Consider the following 24,393-nt stretch of genomic DNA (forward strand, 5'->3'; position numbering starts at 1 on the left):
ATTAGTAAGTCTGGTTCATATTTTTTTTTTTTTTTTCTAATCGAAATCGTAAATTTAAGGTGGACGTTTCAACATACTATTACTTTAATTGTAATCATTTATCTTGTGTAATCATTATAATTTATTCAGAACAATTACATTATAGACTATTGGTATGTTTAAAGGCCGCCAAATACGAGTATCCGGCTTTCTTTTTGAAAACACCCATTACACTAATCATCAATTTTTTCAACTGTATAATTGTGGACGAGTAACTTCAGCACCATGAAGAGAAAATAAAAAAACTTGCCACAACATGAGATCCTGCAACTCATAATACTGAATTATGGGAAAAGATCTATTGGAAGAAGAATATTTTAGCTAAGGTCACGTCATCTGAGCCGCGGTACATTAAGAAGAAGAATGGCACCATGAACAAATATAACTATTGAATTGTGCAGATTTAATTTAACCTAACCAGCTTTTATTCCATCAACAAGTACAAATCTTTTGATCTACCGTTATTTTGATTTAGTAGCTCCGCTTGAAATACAATGGAAAAGACTATTACTGATCAGACCCGGAGTCAACGAAAGAAAACGAAGCTCATCGAGACGGCAGATGAGACAATATATTGCAAAAAATTTATATCAAGAAATCTAGGAATAAAAAATCATTGAAATACATAATATTTAAAGTGACCAACAATCTATACCATTAGGCCCAATTTTACAAGTGAAGATTAAACTACGGATACAGTTTTACAAATCACGTTCGGTTTCTGATTTAGCGGCAGTACAAACTTAGTTGTGTTCCAATTTATAATTGAGTATGTGTCAATGTTTTTCTTTGCATTCAATAAAAAGACAGTTTTTGAGAAATTTCTGTATTTAAAATAAATTATTTCTAACAACGAATATTATAATAAATGACCGATACACACACAATCATACTGCATGAGATGATGAAACGTAAAAATAAATTTAAATTATAGTATGGAACACATCCACACAATATGTGGAAATTATATTTTTTATATTTTCTCATTTTCAAATGATAAACATAATAAAAATTATGTAAAAATGTACAATGAAAAATATACGGATATAATTGGATATAATTTGTATCTATTTCAATTTTAGTACAAAAAATCTTTCACACACAAAGTGAAAAATGACATGAAACATTGTTACAAATAAATAATAACTATAGTGAACATTTTCGAAATAAACAAATAATAAACATCACAATAGTTACTATTTACTAAACAAAAAGAAAAAAATCACAATATCAGTCAAGCTTACGGCTTAATGATATCAAGATTATATAATATATACAACATTTATTCTAAAAGAGTAATGCTCCCATTCCGCCCATTTCACTTTGTTCTTTAACAAATATTTCGAAATATTGATAAATAATAGTAACGGCGAGAAGTATACCCGTTCCTGAACCAATCGCTCCCATGAAATCCGCTAATACGGATAAAGCTCCTATGCAAAGTCCTCCAAATGCGGCAGCTGTCGGTATATATCTGTTTAGTTCGTGTATCATCGAATTGTCTCTGTGTCCTCTCATAACCATTTGTTGGTCTTTCAATTGTTTAGCTACATCTTTGGCGGAACTTCCAGATACTTCGATCCACGTTTTAGAGAAGAAGGCACAGGATCCCAACATGAAGACAATATACAGCATTGCGTGTATGGGATCTTCGAGAATATGACTAACGCTTTCTGGTGGCGATAAATAATAACATAATCCACCGATGGGGTAAGATCTTGCCGGGCCGCCGCCTCCTACATCAGCCCAAACACCCAATAAATTAATCAAAAAGTTTCCTTGGAATTTAACAGCCAACATTTGAGAAATTACATACAAATTAGATACTAGAGCAGATTGTAATATAATAGGAATGTTTGAAGTGTAGAAAAGTTTTATTGGGTAGCTGGAATACTGTCCACGGTATCTGGCGCTCTTGATTGGTAAATCGACTCTGAATCCTTGGAAATATATTACAATAGCAAAAACGAGGACAGTAGCCAAGAGGTTCATCAAATTGGGAAGGTTTTGACGGTAGAAAGCTTCACGTAAACCTCTAATCTTATCTTGTCTGGTAGTCAACAAATGGAATAGAGCAATCACAGCTCCTTCAAATTCGGTTCCTCTTCCTGTATTAACAGTAGCTGGTGAGAATGCTTTCCAGATGATTGTTTCACAAATATTGGTGGCAATGAAGAGGGAGATACCAGAACCTAGACCATATCCCTTTTGGAGAAGTTCATCGAGAAGTAACACAATTAGACCAGCAACAAAAAGTTGAATAATGATAAGCAGACACACTCCAGCTCCAATTTCGGCTGGGTCTCCGTACATACCAGTCATTACATATACAATGGCTTGACCAACGGTGATAACCATACCAAACACTGGAAAAAAATAATTCTCAATAAATTAAATTATATTTCAACAGTATAAAAACATATTTATTTTGATGTACTCAAATAATTTGGAAAGTTGAGTAAAATAAAAGATTTTGTGTCAACATTTGGTATGAGAAATTGGTAGATGAATTGAGACATAAATAGAAATTATTGAGTTTATTGAATCATAGAATATCTAAACAATGAGTACAAAAGTACAGAAAACCTGCATTTTCAAAGGTACGTTCAATAATTTGACCAAATAAATGTCTGTTTAAGAAAGTATTATTGTTTTTTGGCATAATACAGATAGTGCAATAATATCAAGAAATTCACTGTGTTAATCTGATACCAAAGCGATTTATATTTAATTTTAAAATGTGAGAAAGAAATTAGAGTGAAAAATAAATCACTTTAACTTGATTCTTTCAGAATTATTTACCTGTATATACAAGTAACTGTATATTTGTTAACAACAGTCACTCAAACTATACAGGAATGTACTACCTATGTAAATATGTTTCCTTAGAATGGATTTTGGAAGACACCTGAGTGAAGGGATAGCTGATAAGCTTGATAAAGCTGGAGCTGGCAAGCCCATCATGGGACCATTCTGTGGTATCAGCTATACAACTTTAGAAAAAGCATTGGAAAAGAAGGTAGATAGAAGCAAAACCAATTATTAGGACATTCTACAGGGGCTGAGACATGCACAGACCAGAGAAGATCTGCTGAATGTATAAACCTAAGTAAGAACAATCTACAAATACTAACAGGAGACCTATCACATTTTGTTGCACATAGGCAACTACAGCCATTCCTAATTCTAGACTTTCTAAAAGGAGTGCGATTAATAGATCAGCTGTAAACACTGGGTATCAAAGCAAAAAAGAGGAACACAATAGGTTGCAGTGTATACGATACCCCAATAACTACATACATAGGTAAATTTGTCAAATTATCTACTTCTCAAAATTCATTGAATGCATTTTATAATGTCCCATTAAATCACAGATATTTCAGAACTTACATTTTTGGGCACCATTGAATAATGCCCGATCTTTAGGAGTATCTCCAACTTCAATAATCTTTGCACCAGCCAATAATTGCATGATCAATCCTGATGTTACGATTGGTGAGATCCCAAGTTCCATAAGAGTACCTCTATTTGATGCAAGTATCACACGAATCCAATAAAAAGGATCTGCAGAATCTGAACTCATTATACCAAATAATGGAATCTACAAAATTGATACATATAATGAGATAATTATCAAAAATAATTGAAATATCAGTGTCGAAGTATTAAAGATGAAGGTTGAATAAATCTGAACACATCTAATTTGAATAATATAATCAAAATATAGAAAATAATTCAATCAATCAACTTTTCATTATTAAAATATGTTTAATTTGCTCACCTGACAACATACTAAAAATATGAATAATGTTATTGCTGTCCATAGTACTTTCTCCCTAAATTGGATCTATAACAGAAAATATAATGCCACATGTACTATGATAAAAACAGATGGATTACAAAATATGAATGAAAATGTTGAAAAATATACATTAAAACGCTTAGGTTTGCAGTGTAACAGCTGTTAGTTGTTTATAAGCAATTACATCAGGATTAAAGTGGGAAAATCAGGAAACTCCTAAGAAATATAAGTAAAAAGTACTCACTTTCCTCTCTGGTTTCGCTATTTCCGGTAGGATACTACAGAACGGTTTAATAACTTCCAAAAATTTAACTGAAAATAAAGAAAGTCTTGTAAAAATGGAAAACGAAAATAAGTAACTTTCTGGATAACATCCAAAAAGAATTTCACTTCTTCAGAATAATCAACATAAAGTTAAAAGAATATTAAATTAATAAAATAAGTACTTACTACCCATTTTGTAGGGTTTAAACTACAATTTCACTTATAAATCACAGTTTTTTTTCATTAAACTTCCCTCGGGAGCTGTCACGTCTCTTCTACTTCTAAGTTAGAAAGAAATTACGGTACTTCTAGAGTTAATTCTAGCCTACACGTCGTACACGTAGCACAGCACAACGGTCACGTGACCGATGATGTTGGCGACCGGAGAATGTATCACAAATGAAAGTGGAAAACAATAATCGATTTTTATATTTCGAAAGCAAAATTGTAATCGGTTACGAATTATCACATTGATGAAATATTCATTTGAAAATCAATTTATTATAAAAATGGGATAACTATATTTTCTAATTTTTTTATGAATGTCATTCAAAAAAATAGTTATAATAAGAATGTATATAAATTATTTAACAAATTCTAATAAGCTTGACGCTAATTATCTTTTGAATTTAGTGCACATATTTTCAGAATAAGCAAGGTAATATCCTTACTCATTATTATAAATATCATCTACATCGTTTTAACAATATTAAATTTTCCTCGCGTTACTTTCGAGTATATAATCGAAAAATTAGAATTAATCGATTTTTAATGTAATACTGGTTGTCTATCTTCAGCGATACAAAAATATTTGAAATCAACTCTCTATAATTCGTCATGACACGTAAGTATAAAAAAGATGAAACTTTGCGATATCCCAAAAGTGAAAGTACAATTTTTTCTCATTAAAATGTTAGTAGATAGTTTACTTCTTCTGACTTTTTTCAAATTTATTTAAAATTGATTAAAAAGAAATACTATCCAATAGTAGTAACAATGTATATCTGAATAATTGGTTTTTACAGAAAATATTTTTGAGTACCTTCCAGAAAATTATATATATTTCGATTGAAATCTTATGAATATTGCAACTCGAAAACGGCTAATTCAAAAGAAATATAAACCTTGTGGAACAATATTTTTTTAAAATTGTAAGGTAAAATAAAACTCCATTAAGTCACAAACAACATTTATTTTTCCAACTAGTTTAGCTAATACTTTTTATGAGCAAGAATTAAGCTTCCTTAACTACATTTTTCAGTAATATTAATTCATCTTTCAATAAAACATTTATTCGTCATCACGTCATAGAATTTTCTAAAAACCGATCTTGAAGAGTTATTTAGAAAAAAACAATGGATACAAACGGTTCCTTTTTAATTGTCAAGAATGATATATGACTCCTAAAGTGCATTCTATTTTTGTACCGCTACCCGTGTGTGAAATGGGGCCTCACAAAACCGCGGACTTTACCACAGATAACTGACAAACTTGAAAGCTTTCACGTTCGAAAAACTCCGTCACAAATTTAAAAAAGTATTTGTTGGGAGAAAAGCCTGTCTTAAGTGCTTCTGCGTGGCCGTTTTAACTACTTCTCTCTATCTTACAACTGGTTTCTTTTAACTGTTGAAGTACTTGATGTGTGGTAAAATCAGTTTTATTGAAAGCCGATTTAAATATTTAGTATCTACAGTACATAGTTTGTGAAGAAGTTGTAGAAAAATAGTGATTCTACTTGCGGACTACATTTGTTTATAATTACTGGTCCTAGAAAGATGGCCGGCTAAAGTATCAACATTAATTTTTTTGGACAACAATTACGTGTATCTCCATATTTAATAAAATAGATAATTTCGAACTAACTTTACAAGTGATAGTATTAATGTATAGAGCTAAAATAGAAATTTACAATCATATATACAAATAAAAGTTTCTAAATCATCGTACAAGTACAATTTTTTGTTTTGTTTTGGAAGTATACGAAAGTTGAAGAATGTATTTTCTGCAACAATCTTTTTACATAAGCGGTACACAGAATAAACGTAAGTATGACAAGTCCTAGACCTTCATAAATGTCAAAGATAGTTCAACTTGTTGAGAAACTGTGATAACGTACGCAATGATCGCGCTTGTACTCGCTCTTGACATTGAAGTTAACCAACTTTCTATTTTTTACGCGCTAATCGTCGTTGAACATCAAAAACATAACCTCACTTTTCTAAAGTAGTTTGTAGTTGCAAATACCCTGAAAAATTAATCTATGATAAGAACTGGTGATTAACTTCCCGATCTAATCGACAATCATATAATCCAAAATTCGTGTCGATCTATTTCGTTCATTTTAAAATATGTCGTAGTAAAGTAACTGTAGATATTTGTATTCAAATTGGAGTCTCACCCACCAACGCCGTGTCAAATATCGCTCTGTATATATTTCTTTATAAATTTCATATAGTAAAGTAAGTATATAATACATTATAAATAATTCAAAATCGTTGATCACTGTTCGAATTTCTTTATATTCATTCAATTTTAAGGTTATGTTTACTAACGAACCAGCGTCATGTTCGCGTTCATTCTGTGCACCGCTTAATTATGAAATATTCAGTTTCAGGATTTGTGTACACTTATACTTTTTATTCTGAACTGTTTATACCACTACTACACCAACACTCACAATTACACTGTCCGACGCGCGTTTCGATAATCAAATTATTACCTTCAAAGACTGAAGGTAAACAGTTAGAGTTGGTGTAGTTGTAGTGTATTCAGTATAAATATAACCAACGGTTCCAAAAATTTCAGCTTAACAAATTTCCTTTTTCATGTCGATTTGCTGTTTACATTATTGGAACCGTTGTAGTTGGTTCAATATTTAGACCCCAATTACTTTTCTAATCCTATCTTGTTAATACGTTTAATAGTAGGTAGCTATCTCGATATTTCTGCAATAATATAATATGAAAATGTTTCTATTAATATATTCGGGCACATCAGCTGGAAATAAATGACACAATAGAGAACCAAAAATATTTCCTTACGGTATTCTTGAGTTATATATTCATAACAATTTCTTCAAGAGTTATGTATGAATTGTATATACAAACTGTGATACTAAATAGCAATGTTTTAATTATATAAGGTGGTCCATTATAATTTACGTTCATTTATAAAGATGATAAGTCTAAAAATTAAAGAAACCCATTTATAAACACTTTCTTCTTCTTTTTGTCGCTAAAACGATCATGTTTTACAAATAAAGAAAAAAAAATGATAAAAACTTTAATTCGACTTTTGGAACAAATTATCTTTGGATAAATGAATTACAAAGTTTTTTGTGCAGTTACTTGATATCGTATAGTATGGATGAATTACAAACTTGGTATTCCAGATGGCAGCGATGAAAAATGTAAAATCCATAAGCATTATGGAAAATTTTATTTTGATCTACAAAAATGCAGAACTAATTAATAATTACGAAGCTATTGATTATTATTTCAACACGAGGATGACGGTAATGAAATTGAATAATTTACACATTTTTACAAGGAGGAAATTAAAAAGTTGTTGAAATCTACAATCAAAAATCGATAACAATGTAAATAAATAATATAATAGAAAAAGTCAAAACGTTTTCTTTATCATTTCTATGAAATAGCTCGATGTATTAACGAAAATACTCAAAAGAAATTACAAATTAAATCAAAAATTGTAATAAAATCTGGTTTATGAAATACCTGTAAAAACCGAAATTTTTTACAGTGTAAATCGATCAACAGTTCCATAGAATAGATAAAGTAGTAATAGACAATATAGCACCATTCAACAATTGCAATATAATTTACTTTTATGTACAGATTTCTGTTTCTGTAGATTTGATTACTTGAAAATTTACAGTCTAAAAATATAAAATAGATTTTTTCTCAAATAAATAATATATTTTAACAGTTAAAACCAACAATTCTAAAAATGATATAATAAAAAGAAGTATTTGGCTATAAATTAACTACAATCAAACCTACCAGTGTTGTACTTAGCCTAACCATCTTCTTTTTCTTCTGTGTCTTCTTTTCTTCTAAACAGTAACGGACACATACCTAATAAGCAGCCCAAGGTTACACCCAAAACTCTACCGGCGTTAGCGGAATTTCTACAACAATTCATATCCAACTGAATTGGAGAAAGTTTGGGAGGCGTAAAACCGATTCTGTTAGCCAGACGTTCCACATAAAATGCCGAACCGATACCCATGATATCCGATAAAGTGTTGCCCAAAGCTGCAGCACCCATCGTCGACAGGCAAAAATAAGACCCTAAGTATAAGTCAATATAATCTCCCTAAAACAAATAAAATGTTTTAAGCATGTTTTTGAATGATTAGGATGAACGAAAACCGAAATTAATCAATATATAATACACTATTTGTTTTAAAAAATTAATTTTACAACCTGGGGTAATCGTAAAGTTGCTCTATTTCAGGGTGACAGTTGAAATATAACATAACTTTTCAGACAGGAGGTTTTAAATTTTGATTGCTTAAAAAAGGTGCATAAACAAAAACGAAGAAAAAAAATATCATGAAACTTCTTTAACGATGAAGTATTGCTTTCGGTTAACATATTTTCAAGGCAGCTTCTACAATTAAATTTGAACTAATCAAAATTCGTATTTTTCTGCAACAATTTTCATAATTTCTTCATCATTATCATCGTCGACTTCATCATTTTTATTGAACTAAAGCTTAAAATACCCCCAGACCGAAGATTGTCAGTAACGTCATCTATAAAACGATTAAAAAACGATTAAAAAACGATCCTTGTGGTTTAAACTGACGTTTGAGGTTAAAATTCCACTTGTCCCTCTTATAGTTACACCTTAAAAATGTATAGCATATCAGTTGTGTCGTTTAAATCGATTTACGGAAAATTATTAAATTATAGAAGTAATTTGAATTTCTTTTTGACCTGATCCAAAATAATTTTCGATCAATCGTTTCAAGCTTGGCGTTCGATTTTGAATATAAATCAATTTGTATATAAAACAACTTTACTTACAAAAAATAACATGAAGAAATTATCGAGGAATCCAAATCCAATAAACGGGATGGAATTAGCTATTCCAACTGAAAGAAAATTTTAAATTTTTCAACAATTATATTTAATACTATAAATAAATAAATCTTAACGTCATTTAAATAATTGAAAGTTTAAACATTTTAGATACTTACTATCTATAAGATTTTTTGTTGTTGGTCTAGGAACTGATGCAGCTGTGAAAAAAATTGGAAATTAACAAATTACATAATATAAAAAATATATTTTCTCTTCCCATTGATAACCCAAACGAATTAACTTTTGCAAAGCGTTTATTATCTAGAAATTTGACTTATTCGAACATTCTCAGTTTCATTAGGAATGTGTGATTGATGTGTTAGATGATAAATGTAAAAATAATAATGAACTAGTCATTAATTTCACTACCATCCTATCAAGAGAAAGCGTCCTATAATATCTACAGTAGGATCAAAATTTCCACAATTTTCAGGTTTGCCGCAAAAAATATGATTAACTAAGAGGAGTACATAATTATTAGAAAAATAAATAAAAATGTTAGTATATAGTAAGCGTTATTAGGCCTCCACCAGCAACAGTAAAATAAAATCCTACCAATTTTTTTCTTAAGCCAGTCTTCTGGAAAAGGACAATAGGATCCCGTAGGATCTACATCCCCAAGCCTGGGAAGTTTGCTAGGCCTACCGTACATACTTCTCCATCTAGACGCTGCTAGCTGACCTTCAATAATAGAGTTGTGTATTAACAAAAAGCCTTTTTTTAATTAATTACTGCAGACGGTGAACAGAAAAAAAATTAGTTATAAATAATAATTAGTATAAAGTAAATAAACAAAAATTATCCATACAGTACGCACACGACTATTATCAAAATAATAATAGTTCATTTTATTTTTGGCTGCGCAATGGAAAATAATAATTCAAACTATATTTTATATTATAATTATAATATTTGCAATAATATAGTTGAATGAATCCACATAGTTGAAATGAGGACAAAAGTATATATGTTACGCTCAAAGACCGAAAACGGTCAATAAAAATTATTAACAGTTGTTTTAATGTAAAAAATTATATTACTAAAATCAATTTTAGCTGCATATCCACTTACTTGTTTATGCATTAGGAATTGTTGTGGCATTTTTATTCCATTGAACTCGATGTTTGACACAGTTAGGTTAGGTTAGTTATATTAATTATTGACCATATGGATATAAAAACGTTGTCATTAAACATTTATTCAAATAATGAGTGTTGTACTATTTTGTTACCAAATGATTATTAATCTGCAGCATTATATTACGTGAGCTGATGTCTTCTAAATCTAAAATAATTTCATTCGAGCTCTGGCTATATCAAAACAGCCACTGGCCGTTTTCGGTCTTTCAGCTAATTGGAATATATACAAAAAAACTATCGACACAATCAGTCAATTAATGAATTCCATTTCAGTTTTTACTTGGTAAAAGTTTAAAACGTTTTATAAAATTTTGGAAAAATGATCATCTAAGAATATAAACAAATTTTCTATTTGTATCCACATAATTCACAATTTTTTCATGAATATAATTTTATTGTAGGTATCTAATTTATGATCAAAAGAATGTTGTATTAATAGGAGCTGATATTTTATTTATTGTGTACGTCTATTTATTAATGCCCCATTCGTGTTCAAACTTCGAAATATAAAGGAAAAGCATGCGGGAGAAGTTAAAAATTTGACCTAATAAAATTCGGTACGATCAATAAATACCTGCTGCTTTTCGACTATTACGAACACGAGCTGTTGTGATTGAGGAATAGCAATTGACGTCAAATCTCGAGTGTATTTAACCTTCATAAAATATCTTTTCTATTAAATGTTTTCAATTCAATAGATATTATAATAATTATTTTTTTATTACTAACACAGCTGTTAATTTTGTTGCTTCACATGCTAGAACAAGAATATTCTTTCCTGTTCTTAACTTAAATATACAGAGTTGCGTGAAAGTCTGAAATAAAGTTCTTTCTGTCCAACCAGTAACTTGATGAAAATAATTTAGGTTGATCGAGACTGATATAAATGAAATCATTATAAAATTTTAGAAAACAAACTCAAAAACCAATTTTTTACATAAAATTTATTTATATCTTTTATTAATCACTGTACCCTTATTTAGAGTGTTAAAAAATTATTTACTAATTTTTAGTTTGGTTTATTATTAAAGCGTGTTTTCTGTTTTAAGCTATTTTTCACCCTTTTAGTTCTATAGACACAAAATATATTGAAAATGTTCTTCAATCTCTACTAGACTGGCTCCCAGACGATGGTGAAACCTGTCCATTGAATTCTGAATAGGGTCAGCCACTATGTGTTGACCAGCCCCAAAGAAAGTAATCGAAATACGACTTATTGGATACAGAATAAACTCACAGCCCCGTATTAATAAAGGGTAACGCTAATTATTCTAACGATTTAGCTTCAACTGTTCAAGTAATATTAAAAACTATATACCTAGTGAATATGTTAATCTGAGGTATCATTTAATATTTTTGAAAAAAAATGAAATAAAAATCATAGGTTCTTATATCAGATTGCAAGTCTTTAAATATATTAGAACATGTTTGCATCTCAAGGTCAAACATATGTTCTCCATTAATATACGAATTTGAACAAAAATATTTGCAGACCAATTGGTTTTTATTGGATTTTGCGGGTTAGGAAGATATCTTAGGTTATATCAGACATAATCAAAAAGGAAATAGGACGGAAATTACATCTCAATAAAAACCCTATTTCATTTTTACAAAAAAGAAAAATGAAAAGTTTCTTCTGGTTGACATAACAAGATAGTAATTTAAAAAGATTGGTTTCAAATACTAAGGAAAAGAAAAAAAGGGCAATAAAATAGGAAGGAATTAATAATTAATAGTTGTTAGGCTACATGAAACTTTTATTGGTAGTGAAAAGTTTGATTAAACGTTTGTTGTTGTCCAAATTAAAAAAAAAGCGACCCTTCATGAAACTTGACTTACCCTAGCCTTTTTGAGGAGATAACAACCTGTGCAGAGAAACCTTATGTTGAATGAGCAATAATATGTTGTTTCATGAGATACTTCGAGAGAAATGTGATAAAAACAAAATACTAGTTTTCATTTATTTCTAATCTCACAATTCATACATAATACTCAATTATGATGTACAGAACACATTTAATAAAATTAAAAATTCATCAAGAGTTTGCAAATTTTTAATTAAGCAAATTGATTTCAAATTTCGAGTTTTCCAGGTTTCCAAAGGCAAATTAACCTGGATTCATACTGGACTCTATTGTTCTCTAAAGAACATTATAATGCTAATAAAGTATTATTCAGACACTCCCTAATATACCTATCTATACAAATTGGTATACTATTGTCGTATTTTCTTCACACATTACTTTTATTAATCACACAATTACACTGTTGACTTAAAAGCTTGTAGTTTGGTTTTAGAATTAAATTCAGTTTTTTATTCAATAGATGATGATAGATTCATTAATAATTCATCAATTATAAATCATAGAAATTTATAAATATGACTGGACAAATATTTGTAAGAAATGCAGTTTGAATAAGTTACAGGCTATTAAAATTATATATAGATATAGAATTGAATGTGATTTTTCTAGCGTCTATTTATAAATCATCTGATGTATAATAACATTATGTTATATTTTAGGTTAACTAATATATTGAAATTATTTAACTAATAAATACACATTATTATTTACCTTCGTATTCGTCTTTAACTAATTTTGATTGGTATTCATGTAGTGCGGTCATCAAAACGTTTCTCTCTTCTCCGTTTAGTCTTAAAATAAGTTCTTGAGCTTGGAGCTTTGATAAACCTTGTGTGGTACTTGTTGTTTCTGCATGACCTGCAGTTCCCATCGACACTGAGCTCACACCAAATTTACAACTATTATTTAAAATTAAATTATTTTGGTATTTAGCAAAATTTGTTAAACTAGTCTTTTTGGTAAAATAAATCGAAATCGAATTATTTAATAAGTTAGATATATTTTTAGTTCTTACTAGTTTTGTTGCCATTTTTATTAATGATTCGCGTTTATTACTTAAACGTAAACATTTTGTAAACAAATAGGTTATAAATCATAAAATTATTACCTACACACTTGACTTGTATTCATTGAATGAAAAAAATGAACGTTTTTCATTGTTTTTGTGAACTATTTGACATCTGTCACTAACGTCACTTCTTTTGACGTCATAAGGGCTTTTCCGAAACTCTGACCCTTAATCACCAACTATCAGCTGATTAAGGAATCTATCGAAGAATGCGATTTTGATCAGTTTCCGAACGACGCCTTCAATTTCTGGTGGGAATTTCGAATGTTAAACTTATTCTTATTTCGAGCGTTAGTATTTTCGTGCTAGTTACTAGATTGTTCCAGATTTTTAATAATTGTTATTGAACAATTTATAGGCTCACACAGTTTTTGCACAAAATTTTAATAAAGAAAAGAACATTAACAAACGGAAAAACTTGTGAGCTGATTGAAGTTATGTGCTGGACATTCTGAAAAGTTCTAATATTTAAAACCACTCAAAATATAAAGTTTTTTTAATAGGCTAATTAATTGATGGTAAAAACTTCTGTATATCGAAAGGATTTTTGGTATTAAGACTTCTCATTATAAAAAAAATTTATTTTGAAAATTAAGTTTTATACATTATCAACCATACAAGCATCGAAACCAAACAACATAAAAAACAGTAATATTTAGTGAAATCTGTGATTGAAGAGTTTATTTGTGGATATACTAAAATCTAGTTGTTGTTTACCATAATATGTAATGCATATTGACTATGGAAAAATTAGAGAAGAAAAGTTCAGGAGGAAGGTAAGAAGGTATAGATAGTGATTACATATAATGATAAGTCGACAGCTAGCTGTTAGTCACTCCAATCTCTATAAATATTGACATTTATATCACTTGACTAATTTTCATTGAGATGCTGTATTACTGCTACTTGCTGGGGCAACGCTATTGAACAATCTATCTTTCACCATTTGAGCCATAAGTCCGTGAATAATTTCAATGGTTGTCTTGCAGCTGTCCTTGGTTGCTTTCAAGAGTTTATCTTCAGTTCTCTTTTCTCCTCCTACAATACAACCACAACGTCCTAAAATGAATTAATTTCTAAGGGTGGGTTTTATAGGCTGTAAAACCTATATAACAAGTAAGGGTACAATGGAATCAGTAGTAATAAATTCAAATCATAAGTAAATATATGAAATCATATATAAATGTACAGAAACATGAATAATGTTATTCAAAAAACTTATGGGGTTACTTTTAGTTTATATAACTTGGTAGCTTCCCCAACTTTTTCTACAACACTAATTGATACTACAGGTAACAATAACACAATACCTGGAAGCTGAAATGTATTAGCTAATTAGTGTATAAAGAGCAACAGACCTATTGCAGCTTCAGATTGTTCCAATTTTTCAGATAAATCAAAAATTTGTCCCGTTGTATAATCAGCATTAGTAAGTAAACTAGAAGAACTAAGTGTGTTGACCCAATATTTATTCCATAGCGAATCTAATAATCTTCTATCCAAAGCAGATTTGAAATAAGATACTTCTAAAGAATAGTACTGTTTACAATGAACACCGAAGTCCTCGATTTTGTTTAAGGGAATTGTTTGATATTCAGATGGTTCTTCATTGGCTGGTTTATATCCCTAAAGTAATGTAATATTATCATTTAATATTAACAATTTCGGAACACTTACCTTAGGATATGTTCGAAAAGCACCTAAACATACTTTCCCAGCTGAAATTGTACGCACAGGATCTATTACAATAGCAACAAATGGTTCTTGGAAGTTTTGATTCAACATTTGTGTGCTAACATCTATTCCTGATAACCAACATCCATATCCAGGATGGCTGTGGTACCACCCTATTGCATTTTCTTGTCTGCCAACCTAAACACAGAAATGTATTAAATATATAAATTTAAATAGTATGATAGTAATACAATACATACTAATTTTGCAGCTTCAATATATGAACTCATATATTCATAAGCTTGAGCTTGGGCATTTACTCGAGTTTCTGTACCTTCTACTGGTAATGCAAAAGAATCCATTACGAACATTGTATTGCCATCAACTTTACCCAAAATTAATCCCATTACCTCAAGAGTACCACCCGATCTTGCATGCATAACCATTTTCAAAAGAGCTAATGCCGAAATTTTGATATCTTTAAAAAAATGTGGACTGAAAATAAAAATAATTAATCTGTAGAAACATAAGAATATAAACTTACTCTTTTTCCCACGGTTTAGCAGCCAATATATCCTGTTGTTGCTTTCTATCATACCTATATATTTCATCAACCGAACTAACAACTTCTACGTTGTTAGACATTACCCACATTTTCTGGGCAACAGCGGAAGGAGATTGAGAAGTTGAACTAGGAGAGTTTTTTGCTTTAGACATATTCGAAAATATATGCAATTATTATAAACAGTTTAAAAATAATTTACATTTAACTTGTCAAAGTAACAATAAGAACAATCATTCGATCCCACGATGATTGAATGACTAGTGTTCGATTGCAGAACGAATCGAATACTAATGAGATAATAGCGATAATGGATATTCTAATAAAAAAAATATGTTCTTTCAGATTATCACAGGGTTTTGATAAATCTTTATTACCCCAAAAATTATAGGTGTTTTCTGAATTCTCTTCACACTCTAAAATTTTTTACTCTTATTGGCATAGGTTTCAATGGTTTACCTTCCATTGACCAAAAGAGCATAAAAATATATGTTGCAGGGACGGAGTAGACGAATTTACCTATGACGGATGTGTAAAAATATTAAAACATTTGTTATAGCTGTTAACCTTGTAACATTTTGTTAAATTCAGTGTTTGATAAGCAGCCGCATTGTAATAATACAATCTTACTTACTTTATCTGAAAATGTCTGAAATTTATGAATTTAACACGAATATGACATGTAATAGCTGTTCTAGGGCAGTTGAACGAGTTCTAGAGAAGTTCAAGAGCAAAGGAGTAGATGAAATTACAATTAAATCTTCAACTCCAGAGGAGCTCTTAAATATTTAAAAAAAAAACTGGAAAAGAAGTGAGTTTGATATCTAAATAACATTTTATATTTGAGAACTTACATTATAATTAATATATTATATTCAGTTTTCAATAATTGTATGCATTCTTGAAAAAATAAAATTATTATCAAAATAATATTGAAGCTAAAGCCTAATAATATGTATTTACTCGTAACCAACTGCAGCAAATTTTTCAAATGAGTTTATAAAATTTAGTCCTAAGTTATTACCTTTAAGCAATTCTAATTTTTATATAACATACTTGTGAAAATCATAGAATTATAAGAATGTATATCTATGATTTTAATTTTATCAGCTATGACATATATTTTTTAGGTTAATTACAACAGGACACAACGATAATGTTAACCATACAATGATCATATCTAATCCTTTTACTCCGTGGTTTTTAATGACATTTTAATAATATGTTCGTGCATGTGTAATTAGAATTTTTTATTTATAAAAGTAATTAATTAAAAGTTTAAAAACGAACATCGGATCTATCGTTTCTGTTTCCTGGTGTGTTATCATGTTTTATCAATTTTCAACTTCCTTTCAAAGTTGTAGTTTAACCAATAAAATACTTATCACACTTGTCGGAGTGGGAGATAATTGAGTCTGAATAAATAATTTTTAACACATTTTTAGTCTAAGTGGTGTGTAACTGTCAAGTTGATCTTATACACATACATACACTCACACTCATACGTCTGTTTTACTGACATAATACTTTATTTAAAAAAGAAAAATTCCCAAATTCCAAGTGTACATTATCAATTACTTTCTAAAATAGAAACATACTCAGTGCAACCAATAATATGGAAAAATTGTCAAATACTCTCCAGCCATACAAAAATGTTGTTGGACAAGCTGCAAGTATTCTTACAATAGCTCAGTTTTTTTCTGGTACTTTTATATGTAAGGAGATCTACCATAAAAAATCTACAGCTGGTATTCCTGCTGTTCCTTTCATTGGAGGTTTGACAATGTAAGTACTTATCTATTGATTATGCCATAAATATGTTAATATATTTTTCATATTATTTAGTGGTATCTTAATGCTAAAATTAGCTCTATTGATGGATGATCCAGCTATGCTTCAAGTCAATATAGCAGCAATCATTTTAAACACATTATATACTGCATTCTATTACTTTTATTCAAAAGATAGATACAATGAAATTTGGAAACCATTTAGTGTAGCAATAGGAATGATGGCAGTATTTTTAGGATACGCCAGTATAGAAGATCCTGCACAAATTGAATTCAGATACAGTTTACTAGTAACGGTTTTAATGTTGATGCTTGTTGGATCTCCTCTTATGGATGTGGTATGTTTTTCTTCACTATTACTTAAGTATTATGTTTAGATGGAAGTTTTGTTTTCCAACTGTAAAATAGTACTGGGAAAACCGTAAAATCAATTCTTTTTGCTTTCAGAAAGGAATCATTGAAAAGAAGGATAGTTCCTCTATACCTTTTCCTTTAACATTTATGGGTTCTATAGTCTCTTTCTTATGGCTTCTGTATGGTATAATATTAATGAATATATTTATGGTTGTAAGTATTTGAAAATAATTTTACAATTCATGTTGAGCATATATTTTGAAAATACTAAATATTTAAAATATATATATACAATTCCAATTTATTTTCTTTGTATATAAAACAGAAACAAATATTTGTTACTGGTACGGGATTGCCACATTGAATGAATAATTTATGAATGTTTTTCAGAATTACAAAAAAATCAATTCAAGATAAATTATTATATATACAGTTGATTTTGAATTGAAAAGAAAATATATTTAGTAGTAGAATTCAATAAATTTGTAAAAACAAGCAGAACAATTTTAGTTTCCTATTATAAGAACCTTCAACTTTATCTCTGATTGTGAATTGGTTATCGATAAAACTTCATTTTGAATTATTGTTTTTAAGTATCACCTTGAAATACATATGATCTGAATATTGATTTGGAAACGTTTTTTGTGAATATACAATAGTATTCAAAATGTTATTTAACTATGACTGAAGTATTAGGTACAATATCAGATCGACCTTTAGTAAGTGAACTGCTATTTTTTCGATTTTTCAATAGGTACCAGATATGTAAGTTCTGAATGTATTTTTCAATTCATTTTACTTCAATATTATGTTTTTCAATTCAAATTTTTCTCCATTGGCCCTTTAGAAGTTCAAAGTTTGTTTATAGTATTTGATGGTGGGTAGCTACCCTTTCTTGAAGAACGCTTAAAGTATTTTAAAGTCATTATGTTGTTTCTTGTTTTTTAGTAAATTTCTTCACATTGTAAATTATTTCGCGACCTTGAGAAGAAAAACAACAAATAGATATAATAACATGTTTCTGCACATTAAAATAATGAATGTTCCAATATTTAATGGAGTGAGATATTAACATAAATATTTGCGTTTTTATAAAAGTTGATAAACAGTGTCGGATTCATGAAACTTAACTAATTTACTCAAATAATTCAAACAGTGTATAATATTGACGATTGATTAAATATTTACTAAAAATACATAAACTAATTATAAAATGTAATATTGTTCAAATAACTCTTTATCAAATCCAACTTAGATACCACACAAATATTGAAACTTTCTTTACCAATAATCAAACAGAATTTTCACCCCTTGGTATTTCTATTTGAAATAATGATATTTTTATATGGGTTAGTAGGATTTACCACAAACTTAAAATAGTTGAAGGACATAGTTTAATCATTTATTTGAAAATTTTTATTACCTAATTAGGAGCTAGATGCTATAAACAAATTTTTAATTTCAGGTTCAAAATGTGATTGGTCTAATATTGTGCATGATACAGTTATGGCTGGTATACAAGTATCCTGCAAATCCAGGTCAGGACGAAAAACAAAAAAAGGCAGCTAAAATCAATTAAAAATACTTGATCCTTAGGACGTTGTTAATTGTTGTTATTTTTATTAATTTGTTGTTATCCGTTGTAGGTCGTGAAGATTAATTGGTCGATTACATATTTTTTAATATCAACCATGTTGAAGATTTTCGACATTATATATATATATATATATATATATATATATATATATATATATATATATATATATATATATATATATATATATATATATTTATGAAGAAGAAATACAATTATCAGTTTTTATTAGTTTTTTTTTTCATTAAACCTCTTAACGTTTTTATGTGCAATAGCTTGAACATATAACAAGGTTGAATAATTTTAGTAATTCAAGCTGAATCACTAGATAGATCTGCTAGCATAACTACATACCAAGCTGGCGAATAGTTTTCAAAATTTCATCTTTTGTGATTGTATCTTAAAATATGCTTTTTTGAGAAATATAAATAAAAGAATAAATTTGAAAATTCATTAGTTCCAAAGTATGAACTATCTTCAAATTACGCGCCGTGAATAAAATTTAAAATCGCTAGGATATTATAAAGGATGTCATATAAATAGTTCAAGTTTAGACCCCTAGTCGACGTCAATTTGGTTGTCGTGATCCATCTAAATATAAGGATCCCTTTTTTCGACTCAATTTTGTAATGGCGGCTTTAGGGGTGTCACAATATTTTATATATTTGAAAGCTCATATTTGACAGAGCCAAAAAAATTCATTACCTGGACATTCCTGTGGGAATAACTATATACATGCTGATTCTCTACATATCGATAAATGATATAAGTTTAAAGCTATAAAATATACAATATTATTTTATAATATCCCTAGCGCCATCTATAAGCGAACACTCAAAGCTACCCTTACAGAATCGGGACGAAAAAGTCTTTAACTACAATACCTTTTATGTATTTCGACCACTCCTATATTATTTATCTATATGTCAAAAATATCTACCCCTAATGTTTTAATTCCTACAGGCTTGTTTACTTTATCTATTTTTTTGGGTATGTTTAAATATGCGTTTTGAACTATATTAAAAATCATTTTATGATACCTTCAGTACCATCTATAGGCAAATATCCAATGTTACCATTGTATGATTGGTTAGAGAAAATTAATAACTACAATCCATTTTATATATTTTCGGTCACTTCTATATTATTTATTAGAAAATATCTACCTTTAATATTTTAATTCCTAGGGGCGTGTCCACTTGCTCAATTTTCTTTATCAATTCAAAATGGGAGCTTTCGGTATTTACTTATAGATAGCGCTATCGACATCATAAAATAATATTATATTTGCTTAAAATTCATATTAAAACAAACCCAAAAAAAAATGATTAATTGGATACTTCCGTAGGAATTGTAACATCAGAATTGAATACTTGGATGCCGATTTTCTGCATACCGATAAGTAGTATAGGGTGGTCGAAAATACATAAAAGGTATTTTATTAATAGATCGCCTCAACCAATTTCGTAATTTGGGTATTCGCTTATAGATAGCGCTAAGAGTATCATAGAATAATATTGTATATAGTTCGAAAAACGATTATTGAGTAATGAATACAAAATTGTAATTTTAAATTAAAAGAAATTACGATCCTTGTATATTGTATAAAAGATAAGTCGAAATAATTTGTTTTGTTTATTTTAAACAAAGCAGTTTCAATTAGAAATATCTCGACATTGTCCATTGGGATCTTTTTCTTGTCCTTTTGGACATTTTGTAGGAACGTATATGATACTTTGTCTCATATTATTATTGTCTTCGTCCTTATTTATTGTTTTTTGATTATAGCTGGTTGATTGTTGTCTAACCTTTTCGCCCAGAATCAGTTTCTCGTCTTCTTCTACCTCGATACTAGAAGAATCTGACGACAAATAACAAAATTAGTAATTACCGTCAATGGTGTTGTGCTAATTTTTTTTACCGGAACGTGTATATATAATTATATAGACAGACATATATATATATATATATATATATATATATATATATATATATATATATATATATATATATATATATATATATATATATATATATATATATATATATATATATATATAATTGGGTTTTCCAATAAGAGGTGTTATTTTGAACAGCCCGCTATTTCGGTAAATGTCACTTTTGAAGCTGTCATTTTTTGACATTTGACAAGTAGAAACTACGCCATTAATGAAAATGGAACGATACACGCTTCAACAACGCATTGAAATTATTAGAATTCACTATAAAAATGGTGAAAGTTTGGCAGAGACGGTTCGTAAAACTAAAACATTTTTGGGTCGACGTGAAGCACCTTGTCGGATCGCAATACAAAAATTGGTGGAAAAATTTGAGCTGTTGGGACAAGTTAGTGATATGAAGAATAAAACCCGTGCACGTCGCTCAAGAACAACTGAGAATATTGCTGCTGTAGCCCAAAGTGTTGAAGAAAACCCAGGTTTGTCCATTCCTCGTCGTTCTTTGGAATTAGCCATTCCACAAACGTCATTACACCGTATTTTGCATAAAGACTTGGGTCTTAAGGCTCAGTTAACGTAGTGTCTTTGCTGATTGGGTCCTTGAAATGCATGAAAATAATCCGGAATATCATCGAAAAATCATCTTAACTGATTAGGCCTATTTCCACCTTCAATAAACAAAATTGTCGAATCTGGGGCTCGGAAAACCCAACAGTTATTGTTTAAAATCCTCTCCATCCTCAACGCGTGACTGTTTGGTGCGGTTTATGGTTTGGCGGTGTCATTGAACCTTACTTTTTCGAAAATGAGGCTGGAGCAACAGTTGCGGTGAATGGATTGCGCTATCGAGAGATGATTAATGATTTTTTATGGCCGGAATTTGATGGTATTGATTTGGACAACGTTTACTTTCAACAAGACGACGGCGCTACGTGCCACACAAGCAACGAAACCATCGATCTTTTACGGGAAAAATTTCCCGTAAATTGGCCACCGGAACGCTCCGAACGTCGTTGCGGTACTTCCTTTTTGGACAGAAACGCGTTCCGGATCGACAACACCACTGATTACCGTATGCATTTTTAAATTTATGCAATTTTTATAAAAATAAGTATCCAACCATATGCTAAACTAAGTCAATTAAGAGAGAGAAATTCCAGGAAACGGTTTTATTGGGTTTGACGCTGATATAGGAATTAATCTTCTGCAGGGCTGGAGTTATGGTAGATGGTAATGTGACGTGTACTGCAAAAGGCTGGAAAAGAAATAAAAAGCGAACAATGAGAAACGAAAGTGAAAAAGAAAGAAACGGTTCTGCGGAGAAGTGGTGAGGATTTTTGTTATTTGCCATTTGGCCGGTGAACCGGATCTCCAGGCTACAAATCTACAACATCGACTATCTAAAACCAATTAACAAAGAAATGACCAGTTTAAAATCCGTTATAACGTTTATTCATATTTATCCATCATTCGCTCAATTTTATATTATATTTAAAACATTATAAATCAAAACGAAGTTATGAACCATGGAAAGTAGCATTTTATAATTCATCTCAGAGTTATTTAGTGCACTATTGTATACAAAAATTTTGAATCTTACCTAAATTCTTCACAGAATCTAATCCACGTGCATCTCCTTCCATAAAAAGACAATGGAAGGAAAATATCAAGAGAATTGCGAATAACTTCATATTTTCATGTGAAAGTACTTATTATTAAAAATCGGTTTTATATAAGTACTCCCACATTGTAAAATTCACTTTAAATTAAACAATTATTTTTTAACAATAGTCAATATATATTTGGTAATAATTTTTCAATTGAAAACTTAATTTATTAGGTCCTAAAAATATTTAATTTAATTATTGCCACATTGAAATTAAATTTTTCCATTTAGTCGCCATATTTTTATAATAATCATGTAGCAAAACGTTTAATATGAAATACAAATACATCGTCTGTAAAGGAAATGTAGAAATTATCTAAATATAATAGTTCGATTAATTACCATCAAATAATGTACTGTTCCTTCATTATTCATCGGATTCATGTTTTTTTACTTGAATAGAATTATAAAGTTCATCGAGATGGACAAATTCTAAACTAAAAAGTGTTTAAAAAGTATATGTTTTCAGTTATATTTATACACTCAGTTTTTTTTAAAATCCCATCTCTAATCTGTTCTTGAACTAGACTTACAAAATTGTTCGACAAAATCTATAAAACAGACTGGCTTAAATCAGTATTCATTCCATTGGCTAAAAACAACAATCCCAAGTCCTGTGACGATTATCGGATGATCAGTTTGATGAGCCACACACTAAAAGAACTCTTGAAAATAATCCAGCGGAGAATGTATCGAAAATGTGAAAAACAACTAGATAAAACCCAGGTCAGCTATACAAAAGTGCAGAGAATACATTAAAAATGTATATGTTTGTTTCATTGATTTCCAGAAGGCCTTTGATAAAGTCGTACACGATAAACTTTTAGAAAATTTAACAATTATCAGATCCAAACGATATACGTAACAACCACCCACCACTATGAAAGATAATAATGGAGAGTGTCAAGAAATATTTGATTAATCAAACATAATCAAGGTTTGTGTTGAAAATAAACGCTGCAAATTATTCTTATTTATATTACTTAGCGGTACATAGAGAATTAGAATGTAATAGTTTCAAATTCTATGAGCGTCTTCACTTGATCGATATTTTTTGAGTCTGTTTTAATACTCAAAGAGAATTAGTTGCCTTATCATTTGAAACTATACGTAACAGAATCGTTATTTCAAAATGTCAGATTAATTTGAAATTTAGCAAAATTTCTACACTACATTCATCGTTTATGAAGTGGTATTTCATATTAAACGTTACTTTTTAACACGATTATCAAAGCATGGCGGCTAGATACATAAATTCTCAGCAGAAAGTGCATTTTTCAAAGTGGCAATAATAAAATTTATCAGTTTAGTTCAATATTGTTTTAGAACTAACTAAATTTATTGACCATTGTTGGAAAATAATTGTTTAATTTAGAGTGGATGTTACGTGTCAAGTTGAGGCAGTATATAAAACCGATTTTTAATAATACTTCGATAGTCAAATAATCGTAATTGCTAGTTAACAAGAAAATATGAAGATTTTCCCAATTCTTTTGGTAGTCTCTT

The 24,393-nt window shown here is 29.5% G+C and overlaps 4 protein-coding genes and 1 long non-coding RNA gene across 11 annotated transcripts; 1 reads left to right on the plus strand and 4 right to left on the minus strand.

The window, feature by feature from the left end:
* Positions 1-20: 20 nt before the first annotated feature.
* On the minus strand, positions 21-22,948 carry LOC130891406 (uncharacterized). Its single transcript, XR_009058905.1, has 3 exons — positions 22,822-22,948; positions 19,059-21,124; positions 21-36 (listed from the first exon to the last, which is right to left on the minus strand). It is a non-coding gene; the product is annotated as an uncharacterized LOC130891406 (long non-coding RNA).
* Positions 850-4,502, minus strand: LOC130891401 (protein transport protein Sec61 subunit alpha). Its single transcript, XM_057796124.1, has 5 exons — positions 4,292-4,502; positions 4,086-4,153; positions 3,821-3,886; positions 3,430-3,640; positions 850-2,405 (listed from the first exon to the last, which is right to left on the minus strand). The coding sequence occupies exons 1-5, from the start codon at positions 4,296-4,298 to the stop codon at positions 1,327-1,329; spliced, it is 1,431 nt and encodes a 476-aa protein (XP_057652107.1). The 5' UTR covers positions 4,299-4,502; the 3' UTR covers positions 850-1,326.
* On the minus strand, positions 5,278-13,477 carry LOC130891404 (transmembrane protein 65). Of its 6 annotated transcripts, none has more exons than XM_057796128.1 (6): positions 13,329-13,477; positions 12,932-13,119; positions 9,772-9,897; positions 9,333-9,374; positions 9,160-9,227; positions 5,278-8,443 (listed from the first exon to the last, which is right to left on the minus strand). In XM_057796128.1, the coding sequence occupies exons 1-6, from the start codon at positions 13,376-13,378 to the stop codon at positions 8,144-8,146; spliced, it is 774 nt and encodes a 257-aa protein (XP_057652111.1). In that variant the 5' UTR covers positions 13,379-13,477; the 3' UTR covers positions 5,278-8,143. The 6 variants fall into 6 exon arrangements, with proteins under 6 accessions (XP_057652111.1, XP_057652115.1, XP_057652110.1 ...); XM_057796132.1 differs by having other exon boundaries at positions 13,333-13,447; XM_057796127.1 differs by having other exon boundaries at positions 5,278-7,552; positions 8,128-8,443; positions 12,932-13,382.
* LOC130891402 (COP9 signalosome complex subunit 5) lies at positions 13,856-16,665 on the minus strand. 2 transcript variants are annotated; one of them, XM_057796126.1, is made up of 5 exons: positions 15,508-16,665; positions 15,224-15,458; positions 14,967-15,161; positions 14,648-14,915; positions 13,856-14,327 (listed from the first exon to the last, which is right to left on the minus strand). In XM_057796126.1, the coding sequence occupies exons 1-5, from the start codon at positions 15,678-15,680 to the stop codon at positions 14,170-14,172; spliced, it is 1,029 nt and encodes a 342-aa protein (XP_057652109.1). In that variant the 5' UTR covers positions 15,681-16,665; the 3' UTR covers positions 13,856-14,169. The 2 variants fall into 2 exon arrangements, with proteins under 2 accessions (XP_057652109.1, XP_057652108.1); XM_057796125.1 differs by having other exon boundaries at positions 13,856-14,348; positions 15,508-15,977.
* On the plus strand, positions 17,020-19,248 carry LOC130891405 (sugar transporter SWEET1). The gene is made up of 4 exons (XM_057796134.1): positions 17,020-17,310; positions 17,371-17,653; positions 17,763-17,882; positions 19,135-19,248. Exons 1-4 carry the CDS (start codon positions 17,141-17,143, stop codon positions 19,246-19,248), a joined length of 687 nt encoding a protein of 228 aa, XP_057652117.1. The 5' UTR covers positions 17,020-17,140.
* Positions 22,949-24,393: the final 1,445 nt, after the last annotated feature.

This window comes from Diorhabda carinulata, chromosome 3 (genome assembly GCF_026250575.1).
Source record: "Diorhabda carinulata isolate Delta chromosome 3, icDioCari1.1, whole genome shotgun sequence".
Taxonomy (NCBI): domain Eukaryota; kingdom Metazoa; phylum Arthropoda; class Insecta; order Coleoptera; family Chrysomelidae; genus Diorhabda; species Diorhabda carinulata.

What these genes read in the sequence shown, in the direction of transcription:
- LOC130891405 (XM_057796134.1), top strand. Translation starts at nt 17,141, where the DNA reads ATGGAAAAATTGTCAAATACTCTCCAGCCATACAAAAATGTTGTTGGA. An exon ending in TTCATTGGAGGTTTGACAAT is followed by an intron (nt 17,311 to 17,370) that starts GTAAGTACTTAT and finishes CATATTATTTAG; the next exon opens with TGGTATCTTAATGCTAAAAT. An exon ending in GATCTCCTCTTATGGATGTG is followed by an intron (nt 17,654 to 17,762) that starts GTATGTTTTTCT and finishes TTTTGCTTTCAG; the next exon opens with AAAGGAATCATTGAAAAGAA.
- LOC130891404 (XM_057796127.1), bottom strand. Translation starts at nt 13,250, where the DNA reads ATGGCAACAAAACTAGTAAGAACTAAAAATATATCTAACTTATTAAAT. An exon ending in CTGGCTTAAGAAAAAAATTG is followed by an intron (nt 9,375 to 9,771) that starts GTAGGATTTTAT and finishes TTTTTTTCACAG; the next exon opens with CTGCATCAGTTCCTAGACCA. An exon ending in ATTTCTTCATGTTATTTTTT is followed by an intron (nt 8,444 to 9,159) that starts GTAAGTAAAGTT and finishes TATTTGTTTTAG; the next exon opens with GGAGATTATATTGACTTATA.
- LOC130891402 (XM_057796125.1), bottom strand. Translation starts at nt 15,680, where the DNA reads ATGTCTAAAGCAAAAAACTCTCCTAGTTCAACTTCTCAATCTCCTTCC. An exon ending in ATATTGAAGCTGCAAAATTA is followed by an intron (nt 15,162 to 15,223) that starts GTATGTATTGTA and finishes TTCTGTGTTTAG; the next exon opens with GTTGGCAGACAAGAAAATGC. An exon ending in CTTTTCGAACATATCCTAAG is followed by an intron (nt 14,916 to 14,966) that starts GTAAGTGTTCCG and finishes ACATTACTTTAG; the next exon opens with GGATATAAACCAGCCAATGA.
- LOC130891401 (XM_057796124.1), bottom strand. An exon ending in TAGCGAAACCAGAGAGGAAA is followed by an intron (nt 3,887 to 4,085) that starts GTGAGTACTTTT and finishes TTTCTGTTATAG; the next exon opens with ATCCAATTTAGGGAGAAAGT. An exon ending in ATTCAATGGTGCCCAAAAAT is followed by an intron (nt 2,406 to 3,429) that starts GTAAGTTCTGAA and finishes ATTTTTTTCCAG; the next exon opens with TGTTTGGTATGGTTATCACC.